Here is a 12,061-nt window from a genome sequence, read left to right on the forward strand (position 1 = left end):
TGATAAGAAAAATGTTCTATGGAAAAATAAAAAACGAGGTGTCTTTTTTCATCTGGGCAATCTGAAAAGAATTCTCAGAGGAAAAGGCTTTTGACATTGGCATTGAAGAATAATAGAGATTTGAGAAGCAAAGACAAGAAGGAAAAAACCCAAAGTTAATAAAAACTGTAAACCAATCTTAGAAAGTGAAGAAATCTAGCATGATGACAAAGTCAGCTGCTGGAGGGAGAAGCCAGATGGAGATGAAAATTGGAGATTAATTAGCTTAAAGGGAGCACGTGAGGTCATTACTCTTAGAGAACATGTTGAAAGCAGAAACTTGGGAAACTGACATTTAAAGACCAAGAGGAAAGAGGAACTTGCTAAGAGTTAAGAGAACCAAGGCACATGGTGCGGTATGCTAATCACTTTACATAAGTTTGAAGGAGGCGGTGAGGCTCTCAGAGGTTGAGCATGATGCAATATACAAAGAGGCCTTGGGATGTGGCAATGAGGCTGCCAGAGACCTTTAAGAAAACAATATCTATGAAAAAACAGAGATGGAAGACAGATTACAAAATGATAAAAATACTGTGTGTTTGAGGAAGTCAATCAAGGAGGACTAACCTTGGGAGAAGCGTCCCCATGATAACTTGGTAGATCTGCCTGTTAAGATCTCTGTGTCACTGGTGATTTTGAGAGTGACATAACTTATCTGATAAACAACATCTTTCTTTATTTGAAATCAAAAATACCTGACCCAACTTCACTTTTTTCTTTTCTTCAGTGAACACCTTCATGGTTTATAACTGTTCACTCTGGACCATTTGCAAATGCTTCATCTAGTTGTGCTCATCTGTCTCCTCAACTAAACTGTAAGGTCCAGAAGTCGGGGAGGATGCTTTCTCCATCTCTTCACTCAGTGTGGACTTAATTCCAACAAAAGCACAATAACATTAGGCTGTTGTAAACTCTTTGTAATCCCCCCAGAGTTGTTGTTTGTTTGTTTCTTTTTTTAGCAACCATTGACTGAGGGCTTACTACCTGCAAGGCCCTGGGCTGAGAGCATTGTATCCATCACCTCTTTTAATCCCCCTATGAACCCTGTGATTCCACACGACTGGGGAGTTACATTTATCCCCTTCTCACAAATGAGACAAAAGTGAAAAAAAGAAGTGGGATATAGTTTATTTAGATGGAGATCCTCAGAGTACAACCACACAAGGGTGACCAGCTATCCCGGTTTGCCCAGAACAGAGGGCATTTCCAGGATGTTACTTTCAGTTTCCAAACCGGGACACTCCCAGGCAAACCCGGACCAGAGGACTTTCCATCGCCTTTAGGGATGAAACAGTAAACTGTTGCAATAAAGAAAGCGGCTGATATCTCTGTCCTGCCAGCAGTGCTTATTATGAAGAGAACTCCAATGTAACCGTAGATGATTTGGGTTGAAAATTATTGCAGAGTGTGTTTCTAAACATGTAGAAATACACACTTTTCAATTTCACCAGTTTGTTCTTGAAAAAGTGGGGTTTGCAAGTCAGCCACACCTAGGCCACATTCCTATCTTTCTCCTCCTTTATGTGAATTTGAAGTCTGGAAGAAAAACCCAGATTTATCGTCCAGGCTGGTACTTTCCCAGGGCCCAAGGAGTCATCTGTGAAGTATTAGCCTGACTTCCTTATATTCTTCTATAACTATATTTTGAAAGTTAAATAAAAGTTTTAGCCCTGATTTGCTAGTTCTCAAAAATCTGTTCTTTTTGATGCGACACCAGTAAAAATTTCAAAAGGAGGACAGGAGCCTGTCTCTGACTTTTGTAGCAGGTGCTGTGTTGTGCTGTATGTGTCTCTTTTTTTGGAGATGAGCAAAAGAGGGTGTTTTCCACCTCTGCATTCTGATGGACCGATAAATGTGTATCTTTCCTGAAGACAGAGGATCTGGGAATCTCTTACTAAAAAGTAAACTTCGTAAAACCAAAGGATTTCATAATCGACACAGCCACCCATTGCTCCCTGCCCCTCCTCTAACACTTGTCCAGATGAATCATCAAGAATGCAGACTGGTTAATTCAGATGTTCTCTATTGTTTGGTTAAAAAGGAAAAATGGTGGCAACAATTTCTTCTTCCTTCCTAACCTCCGCTTGGCTTTGCTGAAATAAGGCAGACGCGGCGGGGCAGCCGACAAAACACACAAATTGCTGTTTTGATAGGCTTCTTTGAATCCCTTCCTTTCCCATGACAAACAGCTCCTGCAGCTCAGTCTCGGTAGGCGTTGTTTGCATGTTAGCTGGTAAAAAGCACGGCAGTGGGGAGCGTGTGTCTTTCAGAATTAATTCCATGCTTGTCCATCACAAAATCCCTCCCGGGGATGAGAAGCGGCCTTACCTTCCCTACAGCCTCACCCTGGCAAGACAGTTTCCTGAGGTTGCATGTTCATTGCTGGAAGGTTGGAAAGCAGCTAGCAGCCGTGCTGCACTAGAGGAATGCGAACCGGTGCCACACTTATCAGTATTTTTCACGTATCAGCTGGTTTAATAATCAACCTTCCACCCTCAGAAAATCCAGCGGGGTAAAATTTGGCTGTATTTAGTGAGGTGCTGGGCTGGAAAACAGCCAGCTTTGCTCCGGGTTGGGGGCCCTCCCTCAACCCCACGTGGGAGGCAGTTGTCCTGTAGAGGCAAGAGGAGACAGCTTTGAGGTCAGGGGCGCCCAAGTTCAAATCTTGTGCCTTCCACTCATTTGCCAATTGACTTTGGGGAAATTACTGATTCTCAGAGGCGGTTTCCTCCACCATAAAATGAGAAAGATAATCATATCTTCCAAATAGGAGTACTGTGAGCATTACGTGAAATAATAAAATTATATTTCTAAAGTGCTGGGCACAGGATGGGTGACTAGCAAGCAGTTTTTTTTTGGTGGAAGTTTTGTTCACATGAATACAGACTCAAAGCAGCCCTATAGAAACCCTGTGGGTGAACTCAACTCATGTTCCCTAAAGCCAAAAACAAAAGCAGCCAGGATTTGACCTCCATCCTGCAAATTACCAAATTTTCCGTTTCATCTCAGGGGCGAGCCCGCTCTTCAGGATTCCGCCCTGAAAATAGCCTTACTCAAATCTAGTTAAGTCCAAAATAACCAGACAGGACCTTCTTCCTATTTCTTGAGGTGGTATTACATAAATCAGGACTCAAATTTTTATTTGAATATGTGCAAGGGGCTTCGGGCAATTCAACAGTATTCATGTTCAGGTGAAAATAAATGTTTTACCATCACCAAGAGGTTACAAATTAAAAACAGATGGCCTCATCAAGGGAAAAACTGCCACTTCCTCTTCAGGTCCACCACTCCCCTACTGCCTTCCTTCAAAAGGTTTCATTTTAGTCTAATAATCTTAATTGGGCCAGAGCTTCCACACCTTTGTAAAGAAGCTAATATCCAACCCTCCATCTTGAAGGGAATGCTAACCGGCACTTACTGAGCATAGCTGTGAGCCAGACACCATGCCCATTCTCACCTCACCTGATTCTCCAGATGGTTTGAAATGGGTGTATTTTACACCATTTTATAAGAAAATAGACATCAAGCAATTTATCCACAGTTCTGCAGAGAGTAAGTAGCAAAACAACTGCCTGATTCCAAAGTCAGCAGCCAATGACCATTGTGGGGAGAGGAACTTTGTCGTTCTGAACACAGTGGAGTAAAGATGTGGACTTGGAAATGAGCAAATCTCCTAAGTTCATTAGAGATCACTAGTGAGAGAGCATGACAGAAAAAGAGAAGCCTTTTTCTGAGGCACAAGAAACACCAAGGGGTCATTCACACATTTTATTTGCAACCTAAACCCAGGCCCAGGCTCCTTGCACTGTGTAGTTTCTAACCACAGAGAGTATTGAATATGTCTAGGGGTCCATCTGGGACCCAGACTTAACTAAATGAAGGCATCCTAAATCCTCATCAATTCTCCCATTTCTCTGGTGTTTTAAAAAGTAGCCGATTTGGGGGCCGACCTGATGGTGAACTTACCTGGTGGTAAGTTCGTGCACTCCATTTTGGTGGCCCAGGGTTCACAGGTTTGGATCACAGACACAGACCTATACACTGCTCATTAATCCATGCTGTGGCAGTGTCTCACATACAAAAAAGAGGAAGATTGGCATGGATATTAGCTCAGCAACAATCTTCCTCAAGCAAAAAGAGGAAGATTGGCAATGGATGTTAGTTCAGGGCCAATCTTCCTCACCAAAAAATAAAAAGTAGCTGATTTGGAATAAGACAGTGAGGGTGACTGTTTGACTCTGAATTTGTTAAACTGATTTCTGAAAGCCCACAAAGGAGAAGCTAAAATTAGTGCCTGGATGGTATTGACAAAGGTTTTGCTCTTGAACCATGACCTATTACACTCGGATATTCAAGTGATTACGTGGTAGGGTGTGTTCTGTCAGGTGACTCCATCTATTTTTGGCTCCATATAAGCAGCAGCCCTGACAGCAACAGCACTATCAAGGAAGCCAGAATGCACGGGGAACTCTCATTTCCAAGAAAATGCTTACAAGTCCAAGAAGTTCAACCCGACCTCCTCCAGGACTTAGAATCAATGTTTGCAAGAATCCAGAAACAGATTTTTTTTTTTTCCTTTGGCTTTTCACAGCTACTCCCTGACTTCGTTTTGCAAACCCTTCACTTCTCTCTTATACTGTCTGAAGTGAGGTTGAGAGTGGGACTATAGGACCGGGAGTGTGCTGGCCGACCTTCTTTAGACCCCTTTGTCACCCCAATTTTTGTTTCAAACCACAAGTGCCCTTAAAGATGATCTGAGTCTCTTGATTTCAGAGGAATCGCTGGCTCAGACAGACTGCCTTGCTCAAGTCACACAGTTCATTAACAGTTTTGCCTTGGAAGCCCAGCTTCAGGATTCCAACATGGGGTGCTCTTTGCACCCCATCACTCCCGGTCACCAATCTATTTTCCAGATGTCAGTTATATTCCTGGTGGATCATTCCCTCTGACAAAGGTTTGAGTTTGACAGGATTTTCACCATTTATGCTGTTCCTGTCCAGTGCTGTGTGTACATGTGGGCAGAGTTATTCCAAGGGATTAAAAAATCCAAATCACAGCACACAGGATCTTTGGACAGAAGAACAACTTGTCTCATTCATAGACACAGAGATAAGTAGATGGATAGATAGATAGATGCTTTGCAAATAGACTATTGAGGATTTCTTTTAAATATAAATGCAAGTCAAATTTTTTAATTCCTAGAAGCTTTTTGTCAGTCAGTCATCAGATACAATTACAATTATGTAGACATCTTGGGAATTTTTTAATGTGAAAATATAGTTCTCAGACCTGAAGACTGAATTGTGCCCCAGCCTTCCTGTGTTACTCCTTATATGAGTGTCAAGGGTACTTTCAGCAAAATGAACACCAACGGTTCAATTCCGGCTATGCAGCCTTAGGAGTAGGAGTTACTCTTCCAGTGACCCTCAAATCAAGTGGCGCAGATGGACCCCACTCTTTGTGAAGCCAATCTCCCCCTCCTACTCCTGCAATACTAAGTGCTTCCCCTGGAGGAGCTGGTGGCTTTGGTTCGCATCTTTCTCCAGGGCACCTTCATCCCCAGCTCTCTAGCTGCCGTCTAGTCACCTTCCCCTTGCAGCTCTTCCTCTCCCTCCCCATCTAAGGGAGGCAATTTACACTCAAGATCTCGCATACTCTTTCTGAAAGCAAGGGTGGTTGAAGGTGTGGCTCCTAGATCGAAGCTGCAAATTTGGGGTATCTTTTTAGTTCTCACACTCAAACAGGAAGGCCACTTGAGTTACACCTACTTCTGCACATGACTCGCTTCAGATGAAGCAATACTTGCCGCTGGGGCAGAGGAAGGGAGAAGCATGAGGTCACCTAGAGGAAACTGCACAGAAGCTCCTCTTGCCTGGCAGACAGGCTCAGGAGCAGCCAAGGACGCAGGCTGACCATGCCTCTAATTAGATCATGAACCTCTGTGAGCTACTTCAAAGAAAGCACTCTCCCGGCATTGGTGGAAGGCACTCAGCAGGACTCAAGACCCTGCCTGGCATTCATTCCCTATTTTTCACTATTGCCTCTCCCAAGTACAGTGTGAGTCCCTTGACAGCAGAAATGCTGCCAAATGTTCCTGCATTCTCTATTCCTGCCACGGAACTAGGACAGAGACGGCGCTGATGGAAACCAGTTAAAATATTCTGGTTTCGTAATGAACACTCAGGAGCTTACAGGATGAAAAAATAAACACACAGAAAAGAGTGGTAATAATTTTTAATAGTTTACAGCTACAGTATCAGGTTTAATGAATATATATGTATAAATAGTTACAGGCCATAAATATCCATATAGCAAAGTATCTGCCTCTAGGCAGAGAGAGCAAAAAAACCAAAAACTTTGCAACTAAATAAACTAACAGCTTTAAGTAACACTGAAGGAAAACAGATGCTGAGGTAATTTTTCATCTAAAGTGACTACAGCCTATATTAAAACATTCTTACTGTAAGAGTTCAAGTAGTTATGAAACCCTAGTCTCATAACCCAAAACTGAAATTTTCACTAACAGACATTTTAAACTAAACAAAAAATATTTTAATTATAAATAGGTAAAATAAATAAAATTATTCCTGCTGAAATTTAATCATGACATTATTACTTCTTTTTCATATATTTGGGGACTTTTTTGATAGCCTGGCCTCTTAATAATTTTAAAAAAATGAAATACGTGAAACTCTTCTCAGACTCTACATATTAATATTACTCTAATGCAAATTATATATGTGTATATATATTCATGTATGTAAATGGATTTTCATTCTGGATGAGCAATCTGTTCCTTTTTTTAAAAAAAAAAGTAAATCCCAATTATGAAACATGCTTAATTTCTCCTAAAAGATCACTTTATATAGGCTGCTTACTAGTTGACTAGCATGAGAAAGGGCATTTTATAGATTTTAAAAACTTCTGTAGGAAACACGTTCATCTCCTTACCAACAGTTACTATAGAACATTTGTTTTGCAAAGTTTTAATTACAACAGTAAAAAATCGAATTCATTTTTTTTTTCATTATTCCTGGTTGTGCAAAAATCCCCATACTCTTTATCCGTCAATATTCAACCTGCAAGAATTTTACTGGCACCAAGTAACATTCCTATACGTCTATCGAGTTTTTTCAAAGTAGACACTTTCCAGTTGTGGCCCACAGGAACACATTTAATGAAAGGTCCTCTGAACAGAAGCAATACATTTTGAGTCAAAAGAAACAAACTACCAGGTTATTTTATATTTTGTAGTGACCTATAAAATCGACATTCACTATGACATTCAGTGTTCTCAGAAGGAAACTTTTACTTTTAAAAAGATTATATATATAAACCAAATATACACTGTTCTGGAGTCGTCATCCAAAAGTAGAAGCAAACACTGAACATCCTCCGTTTGCTGACCCCACCAAGTCTAACCATTTGTCAATTCCTCTTTATGCTAAGCTGAGCAGCAACTTTCAGCAAAAATACTACAACGATTCCCTAAGCAAAACAAAATGTATACATACTTAATTCCCTATTTTCAAAGTTCCTCCATTCTTGTTTCAAAATAAACAAAGTGGTTTTACAATGTTCTCATATCCCAAAGAATGACTTCTGGGAAACCTCCAACAGAAATTCATTTTTGACGTATTCTATCTTCGTTTCCAAGGGCATCCAAAAGCAAACGAGTGCCCTCACATTGCTCTCCACGTCAAGGCAGTCTCTCCTCTAATTGATGGGGATCAACACCTTCCATTTTAAGGGGGTCTCCTCATCCAGAGGCTCCTGGAGCAGTCAGGTTCCTGAGCGGAAGAGTTTGGCTATGAGATTCAGAAGTTTCTGCCGGAAATTCAGTTTGTCTCCAATTCTCCTAATTTGAATGGCACACTCAGCCTCAAGCTCTGAAAAGGAAAGCAAGACATGCAAATTACACTGACGATATTACAAACTGCAGCCAGCAAGTTTCTGCCCAGCCAAAGGATAAATTGAGTATTTATTCCATGAAGCATTTCTCTTAACTTCAGCTTTATGTACACTTGTTTTCTGAATGTGAGAAAGGCTACTTAGAACACACACTCACGACATAAGCTAACACATTGTGACTCATAAACAAACAAAAAAAATAGTTAAGGTAAGAAAAAAGACATTTACTTTGAAACATTTTTTTAAAAGCATTCTGGATGAGGCAAATAGTATCTTACTTTCACATACGGCCATTTAAAGTGTCAAACACCACAAAGAGTGAGTAAGCCTTTGCCAGACTTAAAAGGTGATGTCATCCTTTTCTCTCTCATTTAAGGTTGGCTGGGGGAACAGAAGTCAAATTCTAAACTCTTGTGTTGTTTTCAAGTAGGATTTATCTTTAAATGGCAAGAATTCATAGCTCGGATTATGCCCTCATTAATAGGCCAATCTAAATAAATGTATTCTTTCCTCATTGGAAAAACTCGTTGAAATTTTCTCATAAAAGACTCATAAAATCTTATTCCAAAGTTAAGATCATATTCTCTAAAATAATTTAGAAGTTTGCATTTTACTCTGAGCCAAATTCTTCGTATGAGCCCAATCTGCACCAATCCATTGCTTTTATGGAGATGAGGTAAGCAGAAAATAAGTGACACCTATCTCATGTTAACTACTTTTTAGAATTGAGATATTATAATTAACTGAATATTAACAAGAAAAATAATGCTTATAATCTAATTTCCAAGTAGATATTTTTGGGTAAATGAAATTAACACCAAATCTATACTGACCATAATTTCAATTTTCTTGGATATTTCAAAGAGCAACTTAGACTCTTTTTGGTCCACTTTAAGATCATGATTATGAACATTAAAAATCATTATGACCACAAATTAAAATCCAGTTTATTTTGTAAATAGACCCTGCAAAGACTCTATTTAGGCTCAAAATAAATGAAAACTGCAAATGTATGGTAAAGCAGATTTTTAAATCTACATTTCAACCAATTTCTCTTTCTACAAGAGGTGGGTGAAATTTTCATAATCCCTAACAAGAGACCTAATAAATCTCCTAAGATGCCATTCTTTTAGGCTACAGAGTCAAACATTTTGAGAAGTATTTATAAACACATGTTCTTTTCATTGAGTGGGATATATGAACACACCAAAAATATAATTATCCTAAAAAAATAATTATCATCCAACATGAAATTTTGGAAGCCCTGAATTATAAAAGGAAAAATTATCCCTTTCACCAAAAAAAGGGCAAAAAGAAGCTCCTAGTTGTTTCCTTAACCTTGTTGTTACAGTTACACATCTATAAACGTACTAATCGTTTTTAAAAATTTGTAATTATGTGTGGTGACTGTTAACTAAGCTTCTTGGGGTAATTATGTCACCATATAAACATATACCAAATCATTATGTTGTACACGAAAAACTAATCCAACGTTCTAGGTAGGTCACTGATATCTCAATTAAAATTATTACTATCTAATCAAGTTTAAGAGGGACCTTGCTGCTGTTTCTTGTGATTTGGGACTAGGTTGGATCAGTGAGGTTATGCATAGGTTAGACCTTTTGAAAACATGGTTAGAAGTCTTGGGCCATCACAAAAGGTGGACAAAGCTTTTTCTCTCCCAAGGGAGACCCAGACAGCAGCCTGGTGCCAACTTAGCCATGGCCACACTGGAAACGTACCACTTTCTTTGCACGCCCCAGGGGCTCTATAAAATGAAACTAAATTAAAAGGGGGCCTATCACAGTCTGATGTAATAGCAGTAAGACTCACAGGGATTTCCAGCCGAGCCCCACTGTCGTCTCTGCGGCTGCCCCTTAGCAGATAGCCGCCGTGTCGGGTAAGATTTATAAAGGGGGGGGAGCTGACCTGAAAAGTTATTCGATGGGGCTCTATAGGGGGCAGGGGGTGAAAGGAGGATGGATGGATTAAAAAAATTGGGGACCAACTGTTCTTCTCCTGTCCCCTCTCTGCAACTAATATCGATTGTTAAAATGTTACACTCTTAACAAAGAAGCAAGACTTTCCGGGCTCCTGAATGCAGTGGTCCCTGTGGGGCCTCCACACCCCTCCATCAGTTCTTTGTGGAAGGGCTGTGAAAGTATCAAACGTTATTACTGCTCTTGTTCGTGCTCGGGGTGGAGAGAGTGGCAACGAGCAGAGCAGAGCCCGCCAAGGGCCACGACTGACTCCGGAGGAAAAGGGCCTGTTTCAAGAAGCGCTGGGAGGCCAGGCAGCTCCTGGAGCCTCTCCCGCCCTCACCTGCCCTGACAAGGACTTTCTCCTCTTGGCTGTCGCCCGCACTCGCACTTTTTCTCCGCGTGGCCCCGGGGCAGGGCGAGTAGGGATGGAAGGCGAGCGATGGAGAGGCTTTCTGCATCCGCTAAAATGCAGCATCATCCCAGTCGCACACCGGGCTCCCTCCCTCGCCATCTCCACGGTCCCGGCTAAAACCCCTGAACAACTTCCTGGAGGCGCCCCGAAAGCACGTGCACGGCGCAGACCTGGCTCGATTTTGAGACCCGGGGCGGACGGGCTGACCTCGTCCGGCCTGAGACCTGGACCCCGGACCCCGACCCCGTCAGGATCTCCAGGGGCCCCAGCTGGTCCCTACCTGCCGGGGCTCGCGTGGGGCTCGGCTGCCCAGACTTACGCGCCTTCCTTGTAGGCATCCTGGCAAACAGCGGCAGGAGCTCTTCTCAGAGTCCCTGGCAACTCAGTGCCCCAAAGAGGGGGTACAACCTCGGGTGTGCAGGCGGCGAGCTGCGCGCTGGGCGGCGGGCAGAGCGAAGCTAAAGACGCTGCTTCGTGCGCGCGCCAGAACCTCTGAGCTCCCGGCGCCCGCTCCGGCCCGCGCTCTGATCTTACGGGGACTTCCCAGTGACGTAGGGAAACTTGGCGCCAGGGTCCGCCCCTGTCCCCGCCCTTGTCCCCGTTCGGAGCCCGGCCACCGGCGCGACCTGCTGCGGCACGCTCCCGACTCGCGGCGGCGCCGACCCGCGGCGGGGGGCGTAGGGCGCTCGGCGGGCGAGCCCGTGGCCAGCCCCGAAATGGCTTCTTTAACAAACGGGGGTGGCGGAGAAGGAGGTTGAGACGGAGACTCTGCAAGCTCCGACGTGGAGTCGGCTGCAGTTGTGGCGGGCTCTAGGAGTCCGAGAGGAGAAAGGTTCTCCTAGCGGGAAAGGTGGGGGTGGGGAGGCCAGGAGCTTCGTCCTTATCATAAATGGGCAATTAGAGACTTCTGTAAACCAACCCCGGAAAGAGTGCGGAAAAGGAAAGTTTTCAACCTCGGAGAGTGTGGGCTCTAGTTCCGGGGAAGTGAAATGAAGAGAACTTAAATAACAGACGAGATGATGCCAGAGGCCATGTGCGAAAAGCACCGGATTGAAACTGTTGGGCAGTTACTGCAAATTGGAAACCCTGGAGCAAGCCAGCAAACACTGTTTTGATTTAGAAGGTGGTGCGTGTCGGGGGCGGGGGGGAGGGGTGTAGATGGGGGAGAGGGAGCTAGTTCTCGGCCCGGGTCAAGACTGTGATTTAAAAAGTCGAGCATATTCCCTCTGGCTAGGTCGCTATTGCTCGTTCTGCACGCTTAGCAACACAAAAAAAAAGTAGTCTTCATATAGAAAGCTTTCACATGCTTTGGTGGAGGGAGGAGTGAGAGATCTGGGGATCCGCAGTTATTCGCACGATGCTTGACTGGCCCTTGAATAATTCCATTATTATGGACAGGAGTAATTCGCATGAGTTAACTGGTATTGAGGACACTTCATGCTAAGGGCTTCGGCAGATATTTTCTCCTACTGTCCTCAGAACAACCCTAGGAAGCTGGTATTCTTACCGTCATGGCCACTTTACAGGTGTGAAAACTGAGGTTTATAGAGATTGAGTGAGTTGCCCAAACTCTCATAGGCAAAGAGCACTACCAGATCTGAACCCAGGCAGGCTCACATGTGCAAGAGCTCTTACCCACTGCGGCCTTCCCACTAATCACAGTTTCTTAGAAAATGACTGTTCTTATATTATCTGCACTATTTAGTGCAGAGGTTGC

General features: G+C 43.1%; 1 protein-coding gene across 1 annotated transcript; it reads right to left on the reverse strand.

Annotated features, from left to right (window-relative positions):
- Positions 1-6,262: 6,262 nt before the first annotated feature.
- On the reverse strand, positions 6,263-10,829 carry PMAIP1 (phorbol-12-myristate-13-acetate-induced protein 1). The gene is made up of 2 exons (XM_014859070.3): positions 10,625-10,829; positions 6,263-7,928 (listed from the first exon to the last, which is right to left on the reverse strand). Exons 1-2 carry the CDS (start codon positions 10,680-10,682, stop codon positions 7,822-7,824), a joined length of 165 nt encoding a protein of 54 aa, XP_014714556.1. The 5' UTR covers positions 10,683-10,829; the 3' UTR covers positions 6,263-7,821.
- Positions 10,830-12,061: the final 1,232 nt, after the last annotated feature.

Source organism: Equus asinus, chromosome 7, assembly GCF_041296235.1.
Source record: "Equus asinus isolate D_3611 breed Donkey chromosome 7, EquAss-T2T_v2, whole genome shotgun sequence".
Lineage (NCBI taxonomy): Eukaryota > Metazoa > Chordata > Mammalia > Perissodactyla > Equidae > Equus > Equus asinus.

Excerpts from the sequence above, each read along its gene's own strand:
- PMAIP1 (XM_014859070.3), bottom strand. The coding sequence starts at position 10,682 with ATGCCTACAAGGAAGGCGCGTAAGTCTGGGCAGCCGAGCCCCACGCGA. Across the intron at positions 7,929-10,624 it reads CCCCACGCGAGCCCCGGCAG|AGCTTGAGGCTGAGTGTGCC; the intron begins GTAGGGACCAGC and ends TTTCCTTTTCAG.